The 26408-nt window shown below is 43.8% G+C and overlaps 1 protein-coding gene across 1 annotated transcript in view; it reads left to right on the forward strand.

Annotated features, from left to right (window-relative positions):
• Positions 1 to 269: 269 nt before the first annotated feature.
• Positions 270 to 26408, forward strand: part of lmo3 (LIM domain only 3) — a 42176-nt gene continuing 16037 nt past the window's right edge. The window contains exons 1-2 of the mRNA XM_070853966.1: positions 270 to 294; positions 3670 to 3883. Of these exons, the coding sequence (XP_070710067.1) occupies positions 270 to 294; positions 3670 to 3883 (239 nt within the window). The remainder of the gene's footprint in view (positions 295 to 3669; positions 3884 to 26408) is intronic.

The following is a 26408-nucleotide window of genomic DNA, read 5'->3' on the forward strand; positions in this document are numbered from 1 at the left end:
CCGCACACGCAGCTCAGGTCGTCGATAAACGAGCTCTCACACGCCGCGTGACGCCCGACGGCAGCGAACAGCTCGCTCTCGCTCCTCCGCCTGCGATTTGTTGCCCGGTGTTTCCCCCCTTTCTTTTCATTCCACTCTGGTCGCCGTGCTGGATTGTTGTTCCCCCCTCTAACAAAGCCCGATCCCAGCCTGCCTGCAGACAGCTGCTCTCCGGACCAGGCGGCTCCGGGTTGGATGGTGGTGCCTCGGCTGCTTCAGCGGTTCAACAAATGCAGAAAAGGGAGAAAAGTTTCGGTAAGATGCTTACTTTGCGCTTCGGCATTGTGTGAAGGGCACGTTTCGTGTGTGTTTAGTCTGCTCTGCGACGGCAAGTTACAGCATCTCTGCGTCGAAGGCGACGTGTCCAGATCTGACCTGCTGCCGCTCCAAAACCCGATCCACGATCCGCGCTGTTCACTGATAACCTTTCGTTCACACATTACGCAGATATGCTCTGATGTTACGTTGGTGATCATACAGCTGATATGTGCACCCGTTCACCACGGCTCCGGGCTCTGTTGTGTGCTTGTGGGAGCTGCATGGCAAATTGAGTCTCCGTGTTAAATCCGTTATTGGCCTTTACCAGCACTCCGCTGCCATGGCAACAGTAATTAAACTGATAGGGTGAAATGTCAGCATCTCGCCTGCCGAACAGCTGGGACTGAAATAGCAGACTATTCCCCGCTCCATCCCGTCCTCCGTCATCCTCCACCCGCTCCGGGCCGGGGACGCGCAGCGGCGGCCGCCTGGAAGCCCAGAGAGTGGAGAGGAGGAAAGGGAGGATACGAGCCAGCGCGCAAACAAAACAGATATCATTAGGGCTCCGAGCAGCTGTGGTTTCCCTTCCATTATGGAAAATGAAGCTTTTGTTCGGCACCACCCCCCCCTCCCTCCCACCCCCCGGCAATCGGAAGAGCGAAGTGGTCAAATTCCTGCCTTGCTTCTCCCCCGAGTTGATTGCACAGTAACAAGGGGAGTCGAAACTCTTCCGTCTTTTGGCTTGGTAATGAGTAGCGGGGACTTTGTAGTGTTAACGAGGTTGGACGGATCAGTGCCGCTGAACAGGCGCAGCGGAGAGCAGCCGGCCGAGCAGCCGCGCGCCCCGCTCTCCAAATCCAGCCAATTAACAAATCAACAGCCCCAACGCACTGGAACAAATGAGCTGAGCTGCTCGGCGCAGTTCAACCTGTTCGAAGCTGTCTGCAAATGATTTCTTACTTAAGAGACACAAGTTTGGGGGCGAAGAGAATGATCTTTGTGTGTAGTGACAGATTTTTTTTTTTTTTTTTTTCCCCAATTCAGGGGCCAAGGCAGTGCTTTTGCATGCTTGAAGCTTATTTCATACAACTCAGGTGCAGTTCTCCTTCTCTGAAAACACTTGAAAAGACATTCTTTCCTAATTACCTCTCAAGGTTTTATCAGTGGACCGCATTTTAAACCGCAACACGCACAGACTTGAAACCTGAACTAGGTCCATCCCAGTGAACACCAGGTCTGGGTTAGTGTTGTGTGGTCAGCACAGACACTCTTGAGATCACTCTGCAGTGAAGTTACAACTACACACACACACACACACACACACAACAATAATACATGGCACTACTGAGATGGAACAACATTTAAATTCCAGTGACTTCCAGGAAAGAAGAAAAAACACCTCCAAAGTAAAACGCCACAGATTCCTTTTAACAGTAATACTGAATAGTAAATGAATGGTGGAAGAGCTAGAATATTAAAGAATGTGTGTTTTCATATGCAGGCGTGATACAGATTGAACGATCAGTGATTTGATTCACCTGGACTGACATGTTTGAAGAAAAATGGTAAAAAGAAAGTTACAAAACTACATCTGAAGACACACCGAGTGTGTGTGTGTGTGTGTGTGTGTGTGTGTGTGTGTGTGGTGAATGGGGGACAAAGGGGAGTGGGGGTGTGCCTCTCTTCAGGGAATGGTAGGAGAATACTAATTCCAGCCTGGTGCGAGGCCACATTGCCCCCCTCACCTCCCCTCCCTCCCTCCCTCCCCACCTCTCTCCCCTCAATGGGCCAACAAAGGCTCTCCACAGTCAGCTCAGGCCAAACAATGCAAAGCTCCTCGCCTGTAGCCACGCCCCTTCAAACACAGAGGAGGTCAACGTGGAGAGAGAGAGAGAAAAAAAAAGTGTCCAGGAAGAAATGTGAAACTGTGGCTTTGTGTCTGTGTGGGCTGCTGCCGGTCTGTTCCTGCTGGTCTGTAGCGATCGTACTGGTCAGAGCACCGAACCTGCAGCCTGCACTCACTCGGTCCCTCTGGCTTTCTTCTTCTTTGTCACCATCAGCAGCCCGCTGCTGTTTTCAAGGACCAAGTCCATTTCTTCACCTCTGTTTAAACAGGATTTTTGTCCTCACCGTTTCTTTACTACGGGCGCCTGTTTTCTCCGAGTAACAATGAAACGACCTGCAGCCACTTTGGTTTAGCTGTCAGTGACGTGATAGGAAGCTTTCAAATAAACAGCAAACTGCTGAAGTTGAGTATAAACATCGGATGTGACTAATGAGTGACGATTATAAGGCGAAACAAAATATGGGACCAAAATTTGGTCTTTCCACGAGCGTTAAACACACAGCACAGCTTCTCTCCAGCACACTGCGTTATACTGTACCGCCGAGGACATTTACATCTGCATTTTGACTTTGGTTGAAGCTCACACCGACTGTTCTGTGTATTTAACCTGAATGTATTTAGCCCGAACTGTGTTGCAAATTCATACCACATATAACTGTAACTCCATTTCCTCCAAATTTGCTTTTCTTTTTTTTAAACTGCACCACGTTTTAGTGTGCCGAAAATCAGTGTGCACAATTGTGAGTGCACTTTAGTACCATGGACTTCACACTTCCTGCTCACACACACTACTATGTGACTTGTGAACGCCACTTAAACTTTTTTGTTAAAAATGGGCGTTCTTTTGTTTGTGTTTTAAGATCTTTCTGTCACAAATGTGTTACTTACTTGTGTCCATTTTCCAGCACGAACACATCACTCTCACACACACACACACACACACTCGAAGCCTTCAGAGAACTGTGTAGTCTGGAACTGGGACACAGCTCTACATAGTCTAACAGTCGAAGATTTGAATCTGTGTTTTCGTACATATGAAAAGATGACATTTATTTTCACTCTCCAGTATGTTGTATGGTGCCTAATTTGTTATTTTTCCTTTTTTGACAGTTTAGATTTATAACATGTTCTAGTGTATAAATTCTCATTTTCACTCGTCTTATGTAATTCTAGCGTTATTTGTCTTTTTTTTTGTCAAATACATGAATATTGTTCTCATACTCCTGCTTAAAGGTGAAAACCAGTGAGAAACTGTATGTTGCTGTCCTCGACTATTCAGCTGAGGTGTTATCTGGCACCATTTCACTTTTCTTCTCTTTTCTCTCGGAACAAAACTTGTTAAAAATCGTCATACGGCCCTTTTACTGCGTTGCACACGAGCATTTAGCTTCTTGTTGTCCCTGAATGTTTGTGTGTTTCTTTCTTTCGCCATAAGGGCGTCACCATTGAGGAGACGTCTGCCTCTTCTTCAGGCGGTTCGCCGGTGTTGGACGAGTGTTTGAAGCTTCTCTCTGTGCTTCTCCCAGGTATACAAATGCTCTCCGTCCAGCCGGACACCAAGCCAAAAGGCTGTGCCGGCTGCAACCGGAAGATCAAGGACCGCTACCTGCTGAAGGCCCTCGATAAGTACTGGCACGAGGACTGCCTCAAGTGTGCCTGCTGTGACTGCAGGTTGGGCGAGGTGGGCTCCACGCTCTACACCAAAGCCAACCTCATCCTGTGCCGGAGAGACTACCTACGGTAAGAAAGACAGCCGACATCTTCACAGCGTCTGCGCGACGTTCAGCAAACACTAAACTCCATCAGACAGCTCATAGTGTGGTCACAGCGTCCACGGAAGTGTTCGCTCACTGAAATCCACTTCACACACATTCAGAGTCCAGCTTGATTTCTACTTCTGCTCTGCTGAATGGAGCACAACCTGATTTTTATTTACACAAGCGCTTCCTTTGGCCTTTGGCCTGTGACCCTGCAAAATTTGGCAAATTTGCTATCTAAATTACGGTATGACATTTGTTTACTATTTCCAAATTCTTTATTTGTTCCATTGAGTGTATATTTTGTTGTTATCTTTTTGTTAGTTTATTTTCAGTGGGGTTTTTTGAACAGTGGGACAAACATCAACGTAACTGTCTTAGCAGTCTATTGTGACCCCATTTCCATACATAGTTTTTTTTTTTTACTGTTGTCCATTTATTTGCCCCTCAAAGTCCCTACTTAGCTTCAAACATGGTTACTTTATTCCAGGATAACCAGGGCAGAAACATTTAGCGTGAATGGTTGAAATCAAGATTTATATGGACTATAAGCGCTATTTATGCTACACATGTGAAATTTAGGTTTGTCTCGGAAAATCCAACTTTAAATGTGACAGCTCGTTGACAGAACATTAAGCCAACTAATCAGCAAAATCTGTGACGTGTTTTTTTTTTTTTTTTTGATAGTGAGAGCAGCTACGATCCCCCCCGACAGCACCATAAGTAGCACATCACACAAAGAGCAACAAACATTTAGTTTTATGCAGCTTTCACTCCAGTCGAGCCGTGTCATTGAAATTTCTGACTTCAAGGGTTCACGTCAAGAATGTGAAAGTATTCACACTCACAATCAATACATAGCATAGGAAGCTTTTTCAATTTACAGTAGTCGTGATAACAAACTCTTCACAGCCTATTTGGGGAGACAGGGACATAACCAAACTGATGCTCCACTAGCAAAATCCAAGGTGTCGTTACAGCCTATCAAGAAGATTCAGCTGCTGCTAAGGAACAGCGCTGTGGGTATGTTGATTGACAGCTAGATGCACCAATCGGCTGAAGCACAACCGTGGCTCACTGTGCAGTGGGTGGAAGTGCAGCGTTCTAATGGGACTGATTCATTGGATTAATTCAGGTTCATACACATTTGTGCGCACGAAGCAGCCGTTATCAGTGCCGTTATAGGCCAGCAGACATAGTAGGTATACTCAGGTTGGTACAATCCATGATCTAACCCAGGGAAGCCACACTGCTCATTTAAATTACATGGTTGGGACCGACCACTCCTTTAAAACTAAACTAGTCTGTAATGTTTTCGCTTTCCTAAACGAGTCATTCAACGAATCCAAATTGAATTTTTTTGCATTTATAAAAGCCCTTTCAGTTAAAACATGTGAGCAGTTTATATGGTCAAAGGTCTTCTAGAAAAACATTTCAAAAAAGAGCACCTTTAACAATCGTTTTTAGCACGACTGGTAAAGCCGGAGATTGTTTCCAGGCAGCGAGTACGAGATCGCTCGTCTCCTCAGAGCTGCCGGTGTGGTGGCGGTCGCACCGAGGCCTGCTGAGAGACAAACAGCCACGGGCTGCTTTAAAGTTGTTTGCATATGAAATGAGTTTGTAGTTTTTGGAGGCGTGACACACGTAAAAAAAAGCTTTGCTCTGACACGGAGAACACATGAAAAGGACTCGTTCTGCTGGAGAAAGGTTTGAGACATCCAGAACTTGACGTGACGAGATAAGAGTTGTCTTCTCCACTGTTTTTCAGTGTAAGTACACTGCAGTTTGGTAGTGACGAACATGTCTGTATTAGAAAGGGGTGGCAGATCGTTCTTGTATGGTGTTGTTGCTGACGCAGGATCATTTAGAATCTTTCTTGCCTTGATGTTAAAAATGTGACTATTCGTGTTTAATTTTTTATATCGATATTCACCAGAGCAGGAAATGTTCCAGACGAATTTCCTGATCGTGTCCACGTCTCCGCTGTCCACGGCCTTCACTGCAGCACGGCATTCTGGGAACATGTACCGTGTACTGTAGCTAATGTATGTCAGATTGTGGGTGTGTGCGCGTTGTGCGCCCGCTGCAGGCCCCGGCACACTTCATTTCATTTCAACATTGGTGATGAGAGAGTCCCCGTTAGGTGCTGAAGGCTTTGAGGAGAAGCTGCTGTGCCACAGAATAGCCAAAAAAACGTTCTGAGCCTTACTCTGGGATTATCAGCCCTCTCTCACTGAGAGACTCGGCCTGATGATTCACACTAGCTGAGTGTGCAGTCGGGTGTTGGTGGAACATCATTTGAAACACTTTTCATTATTAAGTAAGCTACGTTTCCATCTACCTGTTTTAAGCACTTTTTACTCAGAGAAACACGATCGAAAAAAAAGGCGAGAAATGCAGCAACAGCTGCAGCTGAGTTGGAAGCACGGCTCATCCATTAATCAGAAAGCTGGTGGTTTGATACCTGGATCCCCCCCTGTACACATGGTGATGTGTTTTGGAGCAAAATACTGTATCTCCAAATTGTTCCCAGTGTGTGTGTGTGTGTGTGTGTGTGAGAGGGTTAAAGAATAAGTTGTTTTGGAATGAAGTGACTACCTAAAGCCACGTCAGGTGGAAGGTGGAGAAGGAAAGCCACAGTTGCAGGTGCTCTCTGTGTAACGTGTGAATGGAGCCACCAGCCTTTGGGCCCGAGAGGTCAGGGGTCAGACTTTGAAGTGGCTGTTTACAACGAGATCCACGATATCGTTGTTGAGTAGTCTGGGGCTCAGGTCAGACGTTAAGATGATACTAAAGGGTCTTCCCATTGTGAGCGCGATCGAATAGTTATTCATGTTATACTTTTCTTCCCACGATGTACAGCTGCGCTGAGCGTACTCTGGGAGTCAATGTAAGGTTATGGTAGAACTAGTGAAGCACTTCAGATATTCGACGGCAAGGTAACTCTGCCCTTAGATTTCCTCTAGTGGTTTGCAGGAATGTTTAGTATTATGTCATATATGATAACTGTGTGGTAGAATGTCAGCGTGAGTCTGCAGGAAGCTCCAGAAAGCAGTTGAAGCAGTTTTTTTATTCATCTTTTTTTCGTGTTGCAGATTTTAATTAGTTCCTCAGTTTCCACCAGCCAAAAGTGGCTAATACATTTCTTCACGGAAGCTTCAGTCAGCACCACAGCTGACCCAGGTGCCAGTCTGACGTGACACCCTGACACAGAGACAGTGTAACAGGGTTTTAATGTTTTGATTGCAGTGTTCAGTTTTAAAGAGAAAAATGGGGGTTTTGAAGGGAATTTGGAATCTAATTGATGTAAACTATCTTACAGCAGGGTAATGGAGTTTTTTTTTGGACAACGTTTTAACGTCTGCACTGCCTTTGGACAGAGATCAAACATTTACCTCCTCCCAGTGACAAAGCTCAACTTAAACCTGCTGTTACATTGGCCGACATGTTGCCACGCCGCTTACCATGAACACACATATTGTAGTTCTGACTCTGTCGCACAAACACTGTCCTGCTGTCCCCATACACTCCAGAAGGCACCAAATGTGTATTAATCCACCACTGGAATTAGGTCCCATATAAATGCACTCTGTCTTGCTGTTTGAATAAAACTTGATTCAAAACTACTGCAGCCAGTTTTAGGAAACCTGTATTAGGACTTAAAGACTTTGGTCTTCAGTAGGAACCAGTGGACTTATTGAGGTGAATTGCTGGTTTGGGTCTTGTCATGTGATTTATTGGAGGACTGGATATGGTAGTACTGTAGTGTCCCACAAGCTGCAGATACATACATTCTTTATTCTTATTCTGATTCAAATCGGTCCGACTGAGGATTTCGGGGCGGTCGCTTATGTAGAATGTGATCTAACAGAGCGTGTGTGACAATAATACCTCATCATGCGTCCGTCTTTTGTTGGTGGGGTCAAATGCACTTTTGCTGTTCTGTGATTTAGCCTCATTCATCTTCTTCTACATTTCAGTCTTGGCTTTTTGGAATTGTTTGAGTGGGTCCAGTTCAGCTTGAAATCACTTTGGGCCTGTTTATGCTGACTTAGGTGTTCATGTTGAGCATTTGTATTCTTTCTGGGCTTTCATCATCGGGGAAATTTGGCTCCATGTAAACGTGGCTAATCTGATGTCTCATGCTAATATAACCACACCTGAAGCCGAGTGCAAAGCTCACTGCAAAAGCGCCGGTCCACCCAGTGGCGTGTGCCCACAGGACTCTCTCCTGCCCTGGCGGCTGCTGCTGTGTGGCAACGCTACAGAACCAAAACTGTATCATCAGTGAATCAGGTGATGTGGACAGTGTTTGCCCAACACCAATGCATACAGGAGCAGTGCGGCCGGGCCGAGCGTCTCTGAACAGGCGTGCAGGGTAAGAGGGAGACCAATTCCAACATGTTATTCTTTCATCTTCAAAGTTCAAGGTGACTGAATTGATTTGACGCTCGCTATCACGCGAGTGGCCTGCCCGCGAATGCGCCCTGACATCTCCTCACTGCTGGCTAATGAATGGCAAATACAGCAAACCGCAGCACTCCACATCTGATCTGCAGAGCAACAAAGAAAGCCAGCCTCCATCACTGAGGCAATCAATGACTGCAACATCACAAAGCAATGCAATTTTACACACACACACACACACACACTCATACACACTTCCTTACTCAAAAACCTCAAATATATTATTTCTACTTATGTTTATCGCAGTGAGTCAGACCAGGTTAGCGACAGGAGAGGGGAAAAAAATAAGGATGACTTCACATTTGGTCCATTTTTGTATTCCACCAGCTTTAGAATTAAATTATATCACTACACACCCCCACACCCTTCTCCAAGTCAATCCTTTTCTGCTTAGCAGGGTGGCATGTTATTAGGCCTGACATAACCAGGGTTAATAGAATTCTTCAGGGGTCTACAACCATGAGCAATGTGATCCCACCAGCAGAGAAATAATAATCCTCTATCGCAACACATGCACGAAAAAAAACAAATATGGGGAGAAAAAAAAAACTTCACCTGTCCCAGTGTGATCAAATATGATGTACAGAGAGGAATTTGTGTGTGTGTGTGTGTGTGTGTGTGTGTAACCAAGCCATCCCTTCATAAACCTGCGACTGCAAACATAATTACAGGTATTATCTCCTAGAGCTTGATTTGTGCTTTGCTCTCTGTGAATATGGAGAAATGCAGCAAGAACATTTTATAAACAAATGATCCCTTTGAAACCAAAGCCTCTATTGATGATACTGGTAATAGCGCGACGCCACTGTTTATGCTGATGTGTGATTTTGCACAGCGCGGAGCGATAATGTTTGAAAGCCCAAAGGAGGGAGGAGAGCAGACAGACTGACACATTTAAGTTAAAAAATGCTGAGAAAATGAAGATTGCAGCGCAGCGGCCTGCTGAGTGCCACCGCACACACACACACACACACACACACACACACACACACAACAACCAGCGCCGGCTCCAAGGCCGGGTGCAGGCGTGAAAAAGCTGTTGGGCATCAGTTAATGGAAAACTGTAAATTCCAGGCATCCATTTTAAAGACAGCACCAGGAGAACACTTATTTATTTATCTATCTATTCATTCATTTTTTTAATCCAACTTCAATTTTCCTCTACAGTGGTTTTACTAAGATTGTAAATGCAAGCAAACTCACAGAGCCGTCAACATGGCTGGATTTATTAACGTTTTGGAAAGCTGGCTATCAGCGAGAGATAACCAACATGTAGAGCATGGTTCAGTGTAATAACTTACATTTCTTCCTCCTTCAGAATCAACTTTGTAGTCCGCGGCTACCTTGTATAACTATGTATGTAAATGTAAATGAAAAAAATGTATCTTCTTCATCTCGCATCGGGCTCGTGACGCACTGTCAGTTTGTCTGTCGGCGTCAGACGCGACTGTGACATCAAGTCAAGCTCTTATCTCCGGGGACCGGCAGGGGAGCGAAAAAAAAAGGCTCTGAGACTCATCTATTCTTTTCAGAAATCTCATTTAGATATATTCTTTCTTATGAACATGTGTCACGCCTTTAATAAGAAAAAGTAGCCGCTCGGTGTGTGATTACTCACAAAGTGGAAAAACAGAGTCCTCCTCAGGTCAGACGCTCACGTGATCCAGAGTCTGGGTTGTGCCGCCGCCTCTGAATTGTGCGCATCTAATAAACTAATTCATTTATTTTCTAATGTGCTGGCTCATGCTGCTTCACTGTGAGCTGACATTAACGTGCACATGCTGTCTATTATTCTTCTGTAACATTTTCGGCCTGTGTGTATTTTTAATATTTCCCTTGTTAAATGGGCCTAATGAGCATTCAGGCTGAAATCATTTAGTGTGAATTTGGACCAGATGTAGCTGACTATAGTAGCAACGTCCACCCGCTGTGTGTGTGTGTGTGTGTGTGTGTGTGTGTGGAGTTTGTTTGTGTGTGTTTGCTTAGAATCTGACTGATCTCAGAACTCACCAGGAGCTCCAATTCCTCGTGTTATTCCGCTCCACGCCCCTCTCACCTTTTTGTTAAAGTTGAACACTTTCGGTGCACATGGATGCAGCTCTGCCTCAACTTGTGCTACCCGGAGCAAATTCACCTCCGCTCGCTTCTTTTCATCGGCCTCACAGTGTGCGAACCGTCTCTGAATTAGAACGCTCCTTTAAAGTAATGCAGCCATTTTTCCAGAGTTTCAGTCGCTCGCTGTCTAAAGACTTTTAACGATCTTCTTCCTTCTTGAAGAACAGAGATTGTGGTCTGCGTGACCTCCCGCCACACTGGTAGTTTATTTTTATTTCATTTCATTTATGTCATTTTCAACTTGTGCCACTCAAACGCGCATTTAAAGGAATATAGATAATGAATCATGAGTCATTAGAGACAGTGACGAATCAAATCAAAGTGTTTTACACTGCCATAGCTTATTACACCTAACCTTTTTACAGCAATCATCGATACCTTTAGATTTAGACATAGAGTATATATAAATATATATGCATTTTACATGCATTCATATTTTTACAAATATGTATTTTTTCCAGTGTCTAAATCTAAAGGTATCTGTACACACACACACACACACACACACACACACACACACAACTGGTGTTCATACCTCTGTTTTATAATGAACATTTTATTTTAGAAGCAAAGTTAAAAATGTCCATGGACACTTCCCCGACCACTCCTGCACCATAACTCACTCCTGCTTCCATAAGCAGCGCCTATATATGTGAAATGCATCATTCATGGAGCCACTCGTGATCGACCTGAATCCAAAGCGAAGACGGACGCTAAGGAAGGACTAAACTACAAAATAGATAAACAAATACATCAAATCTGCCTCCGCAAAAGAGCCGACAGCCAGACTGAGCAATAAAGCGATATTCAAAATGAAGATCAAGCGACAGACGCAGCGTAGTTCTACCTAAATCGCACAGAGCAGATTGCAGCCGACTCCCAGCTAGATCAGTCATTATTAAGGCGTCAGTGGACGGCAAACAGCTCCACAAAGAGCTGAACGCATGTGATTTCAGAGTAGCCACTGCACAACATCCCGCTAACTTGAGGATAGCCATGCTCCTGGGAGATTTGCAGGAGGCTCGGTGTAGTTTGTCATCAGCTCTCTCCTCCCTGATTCTCTGCAGGCTGAAAGATTCAGGCCAGCTCCTCTTTCTCTAATGACTAGCGCAGATGTTCAGCTGTTCTCCCAACTAACACTGAAGGGCACAAGGACATCCTCAGCCAGGCCGTTGGTCAATGACACCGGAGCGTACTTTTCCTCAGCTGCTCTGCTCTCGCTGCAGTGTAGTTTCTGCTCAGAGAGTAGTGTTGTACATCTTTTAGTCAATACTTTACATTACTGCTTTTTTGTTTTTGTTCTCCCGACACTTAAAGCCCACGCTCGCCAGGAATAATGACGATATTAATAAGTTACTAAGAAAAAATTGCAGACATGATGTTCATTGATGAAAATCCAGACTCTGAATGGAAATCAGTGGCTACAAAAACCACTTTAAATATCTGAACTGCTCTCAGCGCCTCGGAATATGATTGGCAGCACTGTAAAATACACATGATTTATAAATGGACCTAACCATGCTAAACAACGGGCTGTTTGAGGGGTACATCAGCCCACTGCAGGGCAGGACTGTTCAGAAGTCAGCGATTGGCTCACAACATTTGCACAGAATCCCAAGCTTGAGAAAGAACACGTTTGAGCCACCAGCACAGTCAAGGGTGTCAGGAAACAGGGTTTTTCTCCTTAATACCATGAAACTAACAACATAAAGCTGGAATCTGGGACTTTTACATATAAATGAATGTTCGTTAGGAGCAAGTCTAAAACCCTCAGGTAAATCTCTCTGTATTTCACAGTATACCAGCTTAAGTCTTGTGTCTGGTAGCGATGACTGGTTTGCCAGAGCTGAAGGGGGAAGCAACCTAAAAAAAAAAAAAAGTTTCTGATGCTCCAGAAGAAGAAACTCCGCATTCAGAAGAAAGATAACAGTGATTGATGGTGAGGGTCTGTATTTATAGGTCATAAGCATGCGTCGACAGTGGTTGACTGCCAGAAGGCAAAAGTTCCGCGCTGCAGGTTTAAACTTAAGTTGAGTCTGAGATGAGACCAATTTTGGGGCCTCAACAATCTTGAGTCAAAATCAAAACTGAGACAACAAAGCGAAGCCCATGCAGTCATCTTCATACTGTCGTAGGAGTGAGTCGGTGAGCTCATACCTTGTTTCAGTTGTGCACGAAACAACACGTCTAATATGAGGACGTTGTTCCGTGGCAGAAATAGACAAATAGCCAAAATCAGAAACTACCAGTCACTGGTATAGAATTATGGAAAAGCAAGGATGGAACGGCAGCAGGCGGAGTGTTGTGAAGGACAACTGATTAATTTAGTTGGCTGCTCAGTTTTGGTGCATCCTCCTCAGTCCCCTGTTTGAGGCCTGTGAGGTTAACTTTAGACTTTGTGTGACATCAAAGATAATGTTTCTTTCTCTCTCCCATGACTGCACCTGTGCTGTAATTGTTTTTTTTTTATTTTTGGAGGAGAACGGGAAGGGTTTTTTTTTTTTTTTTTGTTGAAGGATGTGGTTATCTAAAAGGTTACAGTGCCTGCTGTGCCAGTGAATGCCACCATCATTACTTACTCTGTCCTTGTGCCTTGCAACGTTTGTTTTTCTTTGGTGTGACAGCAGCAGAACAGCGCTCTGCTAAGTTTAAATCTAAAAGTCAAGTCAGTCACATACTAACAGACCAACAGGCTTCAACTCCTTCGCTTATTTGATTTCTCAAATTAAGTGCATTTCCCGTTTTCAGTCGCCGTCATTAATTAGAAGCTGCCGCAGATTTACCCCGAGGTTAAGTTTTAAACTGATCTGCAGAGGTCCTCGTCTTTAACTCAAAAGATTCCCCCTTTGGACAAAATAATTTTTTGAGGCCTCAAAAGGAAGCAGCGTTCAATTTTGTTGAATCCCTTGAGCACTTGAGTGGAGAATTTGCCAGGAATGCGTCGGTTCATTCAGGCCCCAGATTGAATCCTGTCTCTGCTGCTTGTTATAACAATGGAGCACTCTGCATGCACAAAGGGCCTCTCCCGCTCAAGCTTTTAATGGGACTTATAGGTGGAGAATGCAGCACTCAGTCTGTCAGCCTTGCCACTTTACCTTCTTATTCCTTCATCTTTCTCCATCACACACACACACACACACACACCTCTCCATCTCCCTCTTAAGTCTCAGCCCTCTTGGCCCTCTTTGATGCTGCTAATCAGGCTCTCCATCACTTTAGAGGGGCCATAGATGATTACCTGATTCTAATTACATACAAGGGGGAAACTTTGTTTGATGTCTTTTGTGTGTTTCTCCCTCTGGCTTCCTATAGCACCCCCCTCCTCCCCTCCCCACACACACACACACACACACACCCTTCTCCTCTATCCATCTCCCCACCACCCCTCCCACCACCCTGGAGACTCCCCTGTATGAGGCTAGACATACAAGCAGCGAGCGCACCTCAGCGCTACAAGGTGAACTATTCCCCGGCACGTGTTATTATTAATAACTGCCAGAGAGAGGGGTCACCCAAGACAACTCCTTGAAAAGAACCCCAGGCGAGGCAAGTAGGCCGCAGCTGGGTGTGTTGTAAAACAATACCCCCCTTCCCCCTTAGGAGACGCGCTGCTTAAAACAAGAATAATGCATGGGGGAGAGGGGGGAGAGCCGCACAGCCACATTTTCCGGCCCTGAAAAATTAAGATGTCACCACCTGGCGCTTTTAAGCATACCTTTACCACTGAGCTGAAGGTATTAGAATATGAATAGGTCGGGGCTATAACTTTCAACGCCCTTTCTCTCCATCTCCTCCTCTGCATCCCTGCTTTGTCATTAAACTTCTGATGGCAGCGTTAAATTGAAATGGCTGGTGAGTGCAGAGCCACCGGGAGGAGCAGAGATGAAAATGGGAGAAATGCTAATCACCAGTCAAATTATGGGACATCTCTACTTAGTGGATTCATGGGGTTTTATAGCCATTTTGGCTGTGCGGCACAATAGTGCAGTTTTGGTGAAAATACAGTGGTTTATTAAGTGATAAAGGTTTGAAAGCGTGGTCTAAATGTTTCCAGTTATGAGTAAATACAACATGGATTTCTTATTCATTCAAAGCAAGACAGTATTTTGCACCCAGAAATTGCTTTACAGCGTGGCTCATACCAAAGTACAGTATCTGAATTCTACATGTTCCTGTTTCTTTTAGATATTTCTTTTGACAGAGGGAAATATGTGACTGCAATTTCCCCCCTCTAACCTCTTCATGAGGTTTCTTTAGGCCTCACTCAGTTTGCATGCATCAAAAATCCAGCTTTAACGTCCCCGCCACAATTCACCCCTCCATCTCTCCAAATGAAATTGGTTTTGGTGGGGTCAAGGTTCACAGTGCGGTCTATGTTGTGATTTGATCTGATCTCTGCTGAGGGATAGAATGGGGTAATTCTCTCCGTGCAGCTATCAGACCAGTAGCACTGCATTTTCATGCCTCAGTACAAAGGCCTAAAATTGCTGCATGACTTTCTCCTGTTTGTTTTGGGGATTTGAAGAGAAGTGAGATGTGTCCTGCTGCAGTGATTCCTCCCACACGGTCAGCGAGAGGAGAGTCTGATGGTTCAGGCTGTTACAGTGAGAGGGATGATCTCAAAGACAGTCACAGGAGGAAAACTCCCACATTATTTATTCTCTTAACTCTTAGATCTCTGAGAATGGAAGTTGATTTGGATTTTCAACCATTTGTTAACACGGCTCAGCGTGTACGCAGAGTAGTGATGTAAACGCATGCTGGAGGTAGTGAATGAGCAGTCCTATGTGCCATAAACTGTAGAAAAAAACTGACTGACCACTAAAGCAAAGTTTGTAAAATGATTGTTTTGAATTCTTTTCCACATTATATTCATGTAATTACCTTTTTAATATTATTCTTTTTTCTAAATTTACCTCCCTACATGATGCACCCTCACATTGCTTATGCTTTGATCTGAAATAATCAGACGAAAAAGATAATGACTCAAGCAGTTTTGAAAAAATGCAAAAACCCTCATACAGATACGGTGGAATGTACTGAAATATAGTCAACTTAAATAACTGAATGTAAGAAAATAGAGTAACCTGGTATAGTTTATTTTTATAGAAAGCGTAAAACCAATACAAAAAACAGAAAACATATGTTAGAATATTAGTTAAAAGCATAAAGCATAAAAATTTATTTTGTTTGTTGACCTCGAGTTGGCTGCAGGGCCCAGGCAGCCACTTCTGTGACTGAAATCCTGGAAACCACTGAGTTTACTTATAAGGGGATGTGCTCTTCCCCCAGATGGTAATAAACAAATACATGCCTGAAGAATCTGAAGATTCTACTTTGCCATTTTTTTGGACGCGGTTAAGCTACTGTCAATGAAACTCAACCTGTCCTGCAGATGTTTCACATTAAAAGCTTATAAAAGGATGGGGATTGTGCCCATTGAACTGAGTCACAGTTGGTATCCAGAAACATGGGAGGGACCCAAATGCAGCCAGAGGAGGAGGCAGCAGGATGACTTCAGTGATTTATTGAAGGGAGGATCTTACAGGGAAGTACACTGGTAACAGGCAGGCAAGTCGGTAGGTACAGGGCCAGATAAACAGAAGTAACAGGCACTCACACAGCAGCAGCGCAAGGCCAGAAACCAAAAAAAAAGGCAACTAGGATGAATTGACAAAGAGACAAAGGATCTGGGCTGGTATATGTAGTGGGACTGATGAGCGAAGTGAAGACAGGTGAGGCTAATAAGGAACAGATGAAGACAGGAAAACACACAAAGACAGAAACAAGAGGACAGGAGACTACTACTACAAAGCAGGAAACAATGAAATAATAACACAAGACACACAGAAACACTGGATCCTGACATTCCGGAAGGCTCTTAATGTGAAGCATCTGTGCAGGAAGTGTTGGGTTTCACTGACAGTAGCTTAACGCTGATCAAAAAAATGGCAAAGTAGAATCCCAGCGTTTTTTCACATCCCTTTGTCATATTTTATGTTTTTTTTGTCTTTTGTGTAGCCCATATTACAGCCATTCTAACATATCTTCAGAGCTTACATTCAGCCCACTGGGCAGTTTGGGTCTATCATATCATGTATGCAGTTGGTCAAGCCTGGAAGCCCGTGGACTAGCCTGGAAAAATACCACCTGTAAATCTAAAGGATAAACTGCAGCATCACCTCTGTTTGCCTCCAATCATGTCATTAGACAAACATTATTGTTGTTGTTAGTTTTCCAGGGATATGGCCTCATGGACTACTCTACGTGGCTAAAAATATGATTGATTTTCACAAGAGGTAGTTTTGGTTCTCCTGATGGCGAGTGTGATCAGAAGGCGCAGTGACAATGACCAATCAGTGGTGAACAGACAGCTCACACTAGCTCAGCGTGGCGTTCGGTGCAGTGGTTCAGCAGCAGAGTGGGCCGCGCTTGTGCAGCCTTCACTTTGTGCCTGTTGCTGGTGGTGTTGTATTGATTTTTCACAGCCACATATTCCTGGTTGTGTTATGTAACTCTCCAAGGTTTGAGATTGCTCAGCCTACCAGAGGTGTCGCCTGGTTCTTCTTCTCACTTGCCATCCAACTACAGTAATAATAAATACTTTTATCTCATGTCAGAATGTTGAAATCCAAACAAATGGAAGCCAGTTTAGCTTAAAAAAAAAAAAAAAAAAACGTTTTAGGCGTGCTCACTTTCAGTTTAAACATTTTTTTTTTGCAGTTTAGACAATCTGGATACTGTTGATTTGTCTGATCTTCTGAATGCTGATATTTCCTGACCCATCATACTTCTTTTAAATGATGTTGCGTTCTCAGATGTCTGCTTTTGGCTTTGAGGGTCTTGTTATCATGACCAAAACAACAAAAATAGGACAGTAAAGGGCAATGTCCTTATACCCTAGCAAACTGTTGCCCGCCATCTTAACATCCTGGAGAAGCTGGAAAAATACTCCTTATTTTCTGAGTGTTGACATGAGGCTAATGGGCCACTTTTTCTCTAGCTGTTTCAGTGTTGCCACGGAGCCTTCTATCAGCCATTATAGTGGAGGTTAGGGCTGTTCAATTACAGCCCTGCAGGCTTTTGTTCCTCCCGAGTCATAAGTTACACCTGGTTGCAGGTAGATGCTGGACAGGTGTCGCTTATTAACTACCAGGATAGAACAAAGAGCTGCAGAACTTTGGCCCTGCAGGTCTGCAGCCCTCCAGGACATCCTTGAACATCCCTGGTGTAGGTTGTGCTTAACTATACACATGGACACCATAGTATGCAATCCACCCAAAGCTGATCATATTTCTGTATCTCCTGATATCCCATGAGTCTGTTGCCTCCTGCATGGCTCTGGGGGCTGGCTGATACACAGCCTCAGCTCTGTGTTTCATCAGTGGGCTTATCTAATGCAGTGTCCCAAACACATCAACCAGGGTAATGAAAAATTCATTGAGTCAGTTACTTTGTGCAATTGAACACATCCATCATCTCCTGATACTTTGTAATATTGTAAATCATGTGACCCACCCAGTCATGAACCCCCTCTGACCAGGCAGACCTCTTTGTAATGAATATTGACTCGTATTGCGTTAAATCCATTCAAGCAAATCAAGCCTTTTAAATGTCTGAAACCCACCGCGTCCCATTCTGGTCACAGGCTCCAAAGCGTCAGCATTAAATTTCTTTCAAGGTTTTCATTTAATTTTCAAACGGTGTAGAAGTTGATGTTGGTAACTCCATTACCTGCTGACTGGACTCAGGGCTAAATTTAACTTCCTTCCACAGTGGTCACTCATGTGGACTTCTTTCCTCATCTCAACTATTTGATTTCCTCTCTTCTTCCAGATTAACCTTTATGGCCCTAATAAATGGTCTATATTGACATCAAAGGGATGGGAGGATGGCGCTTTGACTTATGGGAAGGGGAACACGGGCCTGCTAAAAGAGCCTGAGCCCAGCTCCCCTTCTCACTGAACAGTAATCGTGCCTGTCCACTCCAAAATTATGCTCTTCTTTGTCTTTTTAATTAAACCCAAGTGCAGTTTGGAGGCTATTTGACCTTTGCTGCCCCCTCTTTATGGGGAGTGCCGCAGGTCATTTCCATGCATATATTAATGGCTCACCCTCCTCCCTTTTCCTCTTAGGCAATGATCCACAAGGCTTTAAAGATTAAGAAGAGGTTTGGGTCTCGAGTATGGCCCATTTTTAATCTGCTACGCGGGAAGTTCTTTGATAGAGAAGAAGCAAAATGTTAGAGCTTTAGTTAAAATGGTTAAGGGAAAGTATATTTTAAGTGATTGTGTTTGTCTGTAGTCATGGTTAACCTCCTGAACCCTGATTTTCCTCTGAAATTTTCTCGTAAGTAGCTTTAAAAATGAGGAAGAAATTCTTTTTCCTCACTTTGTGGCAAAATCACATTTGATATGCTCTGTGTCTGCTAGTTTTAATGTGTCACACAAGGTGCCACATTTGATGCTTTAGTAAAACACTCAAATCCGAATGATCGTGCCATTATTCCATCAAAAGGAAATATTCTAGATATTTGCCAAGCGTTTCCCACACCAGAACAATTTGTCATTGCCTTCAAAGTTATTAGTTATTCCTGATCTCGCACTGCTACGATTACAGTTTGGTTTAGTTTAGGAAGCTCAAACCACCTGGTTATAGTTATGGAAAGATGGAGACATGAGCATTAACAGTTGGTAGGAGACTGGGTATTGACCTTTGTCTCTGGTGGTCCAACACACACGACTACAAGAGATCTTTGCTACCAAAACAAATTTTCTTCTAAGCATGTGGAATTGTATTTTAGAAACACTGAGGTCTTGAATCAGTGCCACACCATCCCTTGAATAATTCTGACCTCCAAAAGATTAACATTTATTTTACTGCATCCATTTATTTATTTTTGAAAATGAGAATCAGACAATGTATGAAATATGTACGATGGCTTGTGTCACCACAGCAATAGGGTTAGGGTTAAATAAGCGGCACCATCAGCGGTTTGGATAAAATGTAGAGCAAATATTCATTGCATGCAAAAGTATTTGGATAAAATTTACATATACGTATGTGAAAATACAGGAAATGGAGGTAATCGAGGCCCTGAAATGGATTTAGCTGTTCAGTTGTATTTTCTCTATATTTCAATCCCTCCAGGACTTAAATACTTTATACTTAACTCCCTTTATTACATCTTACTTTTTTCTTTTTATAATTTTGTCCTAAAACACTGCAATTTAAAAAAATCTATTCTAAAAAAAAACAATTCAAACCTCGGTGTTATGAAAGGCAGGGTGTTCGCAATCTGATCCCGCGGAAGTAAATGAAGACATTCTCTTGCGTTTTTGGTCACATCACTGCCGAGCTCCCCGCGTCTTGTGATTTGTCGGCTGCGGCTTGTAAACACAGTGTTCAAAGTTGGCCCCCTCTCCCTGGCTCGACGGGTGCGTGCTTAAGATCTGGCACCTGTTTATTATGTTTTTATAGCGTCCAAACCTCACACACTGTGTGCTGTGATTGGCTGGGGGGCTTCACACCCAGTTGCCCGAAGGTTGATGCCCAGAAACCTCCAAAAACAACTAAAAAAGGTTCCAGCAAAAGGTGTCTGCAGACAGACACTGCCACACACTTCCAGTAGGTCAGAAGTGATGACTGAGAGGGGCTGTGTTTGCACCAGTCTACACAATGTATTTTAGGAGAATCCTGCTTGTTCTGCCTTTAATATTGTGAGCATATAAAGGGCTGTCTCTGGTCATTGCCGCTGCAGCGCCGCCTCACCTGGAACACACAGCTGGCTGCAGCGCCGCCACATATTTGGCTGTCACCCCTCTTCTGCAGGCATGTGAGAGCACGATAACAGCCCTGCTGTTTGACACACAGTGATATGTAGCACCCCCTCCCCTCCTCAGCCCCACAGGCTTTGGCACACATCGGTTTTGTTTTGTTTCAGGCCTATGTGTTTGGGAGTCATCCACAGTTTTCTGCCTGTATGCAATCACACTCTCATAGTGAGCCAAGAAAAAAAAAAAGAAAAAAAAAACTCCCCCTCACCTCTGGAAAGTTGAGTGTGGTGGAGGGAGAGGTGGAGCCCCTCTGATGCCTGAGAGGGAAGACAACGCTCTCCCCTGTGAACTTGCACTTCTCTCATCCTTAACTATTGATGCTAAATTGCTACAAGTGACAAAAGCAGATGTGTTGTGGCGGGCAGGATCAAATGCGGCCATGCATGATTAATGCCGCCTGCCGGAGCAGATGAAGCCGGGCGAATGTCTGGCTTTGTGCCCAATGATGAGAGGACGGAGCGAGAAGATGGAGCAGAGGAGAGAGAGACACAGCGAGGTAGAGGACAAAGAGTGAGATGTAGAGCACCTGTTACCCCCTTTGGTATGACCTTTAACCTCTGCATGTGTGCGTCTCTGTGCAAACAGAGTAGCTACCAGCACAGTGAGGGTTCGGCCTGATGCAGCTGTAGGGCTGAGAGCACCTCGGAGACCAGGGCCCTGGTCTGGGGTCAGCTGAGGCCTATGAGGCTTGGGGCAATGAGGGCTGCTGCTCAAAGCACCTCCTGCTTCTACTTTGACCTGCTGGACTTATTGTAGGTACACACATACCGTCCTCCTCTGACCCTCTGACTCCAACTCTCTTTTTGATCCATTGGACTTGGTGAGTACAATCTTACTATCAGTGATAGAAGTGATGGCCAAAAGTAAGAAAACATCACCAAAGTTTGGATAAACTAGAATGATCCTTAGGGTAAAACTGTAAGTGCAAGACTTTAACGTGTGATGGAGTATTTTTACATCATGTTAATATCTAAATACTTCTTCCAGCAGTATACTCTGTTAGCTTCTGGCAGAAATTTGCATATTCATATCTTACTGTTGGTTGTCCTGCTTGTGTCAGAGGCGGCGTCTAACATTACAGAGGTCACCTCATGTTTTTGAGATGGAGTCAAGCTCTAGTATGGAAACACGGAAGCACCACGTCCGCGTGTGTTACACTGAACTTGAGATGCAGTGGTTCAGTGTGTGTGTGGGCATGATTGGTGAGTGTGTGTGTGTGTGTGTGTGTGGCGGTGTGTGTGTGTGTGTGTGTGTGTGTGGACGTGGTGAGCTTCAGCCAGGCCTTCTGTGCCACCCCCGGTTAATGAGGCCTTTATGGAGATGAAGTGGGGGTGCAGGAGAGGAGGACGTGGAGATGAGTGCTAGCCAGGGAGGCTGGAGCTGGCTGCAGCTGTTAGAACAGTGAGAGGTGGAGGGCTGGGGGGGCGGTGCGAAGGGGGGGGTGGGGGGGTGGATCAGGAGCAGCACTGTGGAAAACAGGATTTCAAAATGCTGATTGGTTGGTGTCAGCCCCACTTACAGGCGTTATTTGGATTGTATAGGCAGAGCTGTGAGGCCTGCGCTGAACCCCTGAGCGACTTCTCAATTAGTGGGCGGCCTAGCGGAACTGCCAGACACTATGCCCCCCCCCCCCTCCGTCTCCCACCCTGATCCAGCCGCTGCCTCCCAGGCCGCACAGAAGCCAAATCTCTCCAGTGATCATCGCTGGTCAAGTTATTCTGTGCTGACTTAGTGAGAACACGTTATGATATAATCCCTTTGTAAGGACTGAAAAGACCTTATCAGGCTCTTGTTGTTTCTATAGTGTGAAAGCTTTTTGCAAACATCATATCACATTTCTGATGTTGTGCCCCTCTTCATTTTAACCCCAGAACTCAGAGGGGAGGAGTGCGGCGCTTCGCGACAGGTCGAACCTGCATCTCTGTGATAACACGCGCCACACAATGAGGAAGGAGAGAGCTCGGCTTGCGTAACCAAGCCGAGCCCGTCGCAGTTGCCGTGCCGCGCGTCTGTAAAATGAGATGTAAATGCAGCAATTTTAACAGCTTGATTTATTCATGAAGAAGCCAAAAGAAAGAGAGGAATGCTAATGCTACACACTGCTTTGCCCTTGGCCAGGGCAAATCGACAAACAAGTCACTCAGCACAGGAATTAACAACTTCATTAAGTTACCTGACAGCGTTGGCACATCCAGCCCTGCATCACTTTGGTCGGACTCAACATAACCTGAGAACAGTGTTCGCTTAAGCTGTTTTTAAGGCATCATCTCGGGATGTTTTTCCAAGTCAAGACCCTAAATGTGACAGAAGTCAGTCGGGCCAAATCCATAATGAGACTCATTATTGAGGAGACATCCAATCTATAATTGGTTTTGGGGCATAAAAGAATCAATGCGGCGCCGAGGTCATGCCTGCCTCCTGTATATCTGATGTGTATCTGAGCACATGGTGGCGAGAGGCTGGAGGACACAGCAGCGACTGCAGAGGGGTTGCTGCTGCTGCATTGATTGTGCCTCCCACCAGTTTTCCATACGCTTTTTAATCTGTGAAATAAAGAGGCAATCAAAGCGATCTGCAGCCGCGCTGTCAAAGCTGCGTCCATGTGTCAGTCTGGTGATTTCTCAGCCACCTCAGCTGCATTAAGGCCCGATCAATGGGTGGGAAAGTCGGGCCTTCTGCTGCACACAGACAGACAGACAGAGGCGGCGGGCTGCAGAAATCAAACCCACCAGCCGACTTCACAACGCATCACACAGGCCCCTAAAATAATAGCACCGTGTCGTTTCCTCTGTAGTGTGGGGATCTGACCATGACGTGCTTTTTTTTTTTTTTTTTCTGCAGATTTGGCCGATTTAATGGTTAATGATTTTTTGAAAGAAGCTCTTCAACAAAATAAACCATACAGCACAGACTGATGACAGCTTAACAGCAAACAATGTGGAAATGAAGACAAAGTAACAACTGAATGAATCACTTAAGCACCAAATTTGAAGATATTTTTTTTTTTAAAACTGCATTAATGATGACATTTAAAAGAAGAAACTGTAAAAAAAAAAAAAAACACCACAGCACTGACCAATGGATGACGAAGACACAATAAAAATACTGCAGATACAAACTGCTCACCTAAAAACTGATATAAAATAAATACATAGTAAATTAAATGACAGCACTAAACTCAGATCAGAGTTGAAGAAGAGTGAACTCTTATTATAATCACTACTGAGAATGTTAGACCTCAGTTGAAAGCCCAGGAAAAGGTTAGTGAATGGATGCTGCGTTGAGCTTATTTTGTTTGAATTAAAATAAATTGATTTGTCAGTGTGGCATTCATGAATATAAATGTGATGCACTGCATATTGAGATCATTGAGATTGAGGAACGTTCGGAATTGGGGGGGAGGGGGTTCGCTCCTGTTTTACTAGCAACATCGGGTAGTGCAACTTAAAAGATTTCAAATGTCAGAACAAAAGCAATGAGCGAAGAAACATTGACGCTGGCATCAGCTTTAAAAACATCATTCACATACAGCACATTTGTCCTTGTAGTGTGACAGGACAAGTGGTCTTAATGATGGTTTAGTCATGCTTTCTTGCTCATGATGTAGCAGCTCTCCCCCAGCTGCTCCCAACACAAACAGTACAAAAAAAAAAAAAAAAGTTGCTCTACATCAGTGCTATAGAAAGCTTCTCAGACTTTTATGGTTTTGCATATTTGGACTTGGCCAGACCTGAGGCTTTTTGTAGGATCTCATTAATTTAATTGGCTGCACTCGGTCCATTCATTATCAAGGTCTCCTTTGTTCCACCGCTTGCCTGGCTTCGTTTTCACACATTTTTGCCGTATCACGTTTTTTTTTTTGGTTTTTTTTAAACAATAAAGAGCCATTACACCCCAGGAAATGTAGGTGTTCCTCTACATAAAGCCTCACTGTGATACCCCAGACGCACTCAGTCCTAAAGCAGGGATGCGTTTGATACTTATATTGATACCACTTATCTATCACGTTGCTTGTGTATGTATAATGAATTGCATTCATCTGCTTTAATGAATTTGAACTGAGTAACTCCACCATATCGGTGACTAAATGTATTTCAGCCGAGGGCATAATCTCCACCTGAATCTTTTTCCCTCCACTTTTTCATTTATCCCTAAAATGTGATTGGTGGACACCACTCAGTTTCACTTAGTTTTAACTGTTAACTGGGAAAATGATCATTTCATCATGTATGAGTGAAAATAAGATGTAATGGAGATGTAATCAAGACAGTAAAAGAATTCTTGGCAAAGATGAAAATAGATAATTATCTATCCTGATGTGGTAAATATATTATTATAATCACCTTATAAGTAGATTGACGCTAGAAAATAATCACACACAGTTTTGCTAATTGATTGACGATTAAAGCACCCTCTGGTTCTCAGATGCAAGGATTGCTGCTTTTCTCTTTTGGGGGCTTTGAGGTGTTGGTCTGGCCAAGAAAGCTGTTAAAAGATGTCGCCTTGGCTTCTGGGAACTTTTCTGACATTATCTAAACTAAACAATTCACAAACAAATACCTAATTAAGGGATCATCAACAACGATGCTCGTCATTGGTCACAGGCCTACTGCTGTTCAAAGCATCACAACCAAATTCATCATGTTAACGGCTAATACAGGAAATATTGTGATTTCAGTCACTAAAGTCTGAAGTTGCCTTCTGAAATTTTCCACCTAGTAAAAATCCTAGGGTGGTGTATTTTACAGCTATGTAGAAAGAGAGGGGATGAACATTATATTTCAACGTTAATGTTAAGTTATTGCACTTTTCATCAATCTTTCCTTAAAGGAGACAATAAGCCACGGTGTTTATCAAAGAACGATTGCCGGGAGAAAAATGTTGACCTTTTTTGACAGCAGATTGTTCAGAGGTTTCCTTTGATACGTAGCAGATAGGATAATAAGAAATGCGATGAATATGAAAAGATATTGCTGCTGACAGCTTGTGACAGTTGGCTTGGAGACAGCGGTGGGAATATTTATAATATTCCTATCCATGTCAGTGTTTCAACAACGTGTCAATCAAGCAGATTTCACCTGATGGGCCCCACGTGTCATGCCCACATCTCCCAGATGCTGATTTTGACGTGTAATAACATGCCTCAACCCTGGTTGTTTGGGAATCCAATTGTTCATCTGCTCTGCATTCCTTTTCTGTCAAAACTATTTTTTATCTTTAGAAAAAAATAATTTAATTGTTGAAAGTCAACCAGAGCAAACATTTAATTTCACCATTACGAGCTACAAACCGCAACAGAAAGTTGCCAAAATGTTTTTTTTTTTTGCATCTTCTGTTGTTTTTGTTGTTGCATAAGTATAATGTTTGTAACACTTCACTTGCTTTTATAAATTCTCAATCGTTATATTTTTTTTGGTGTCTTTTATAGGTTCAGATGGCTAGATGTATTACAAAGAAATGTCTGTGTCTACGTCTGCAGCCTCCACCTCGGTTTGCAGTTTAATGAGATGGCACATAGATGTTAAAAGCTCTGAAAGCACCCTATAATTGTTATGTTGTGCTTAGCAAAGCTTGGTTGCCATTAACCTCCCAACACCACAATTCACTTCACACGTCTAGCAATTACCTCGCCAATAATGCCCAAGCTTGCAAATGCGTGTGTTCTGAAGTTCCTGTAATTAAATTGGGCTTTTCACATGTAATCTGAAAATGCTAAGAGGTCAAACTGGGTGGCAGTTATCACGAGTGATTGAGTCTGAAGGAGGGTCACACATACTGGAGGGTCTGTTTCCATCCAGCGCTTAATTGTCCCGATGAGAAGGGTCACATTTCCTTAAGGAGAGGTCAAGAGTGGGGTGCCTTTGTTTTGTTTCCCAAAAGCACAGAGGGAATGGCATTTGATGGAAAAAAATTAGAGCTCTTTAATGGCAATATCATTTAGGCTGCATTGGAAGTAAAGCTTATATGATTTTGGGAGAAAGTTATTAACCACAGCTCTTATTAGTCTTGTCATTTCCAATAACCAAATAAAGCAGCTCTCCTATTAATGAATAAGCTAACCCGTATTTAAGGTGATGAACATCCAGTTAT

Source organism: Pempheris klunzingeri, chromosome 22 (assembly GCF_042242105.1).
Source record: "Pempheris klunzingeri isolate RE-2024b chromosome 22, fPemKlu1.hap1, whole genome shotgun sequence".
NCBI classification, from domain to species: domain Eukaryota; kingdom Metazoa; phylum Chordata; class Actinopteri; order Acropomatiformes; family Pempheridae; genus Pempheris; species Pempheris klunzingeri.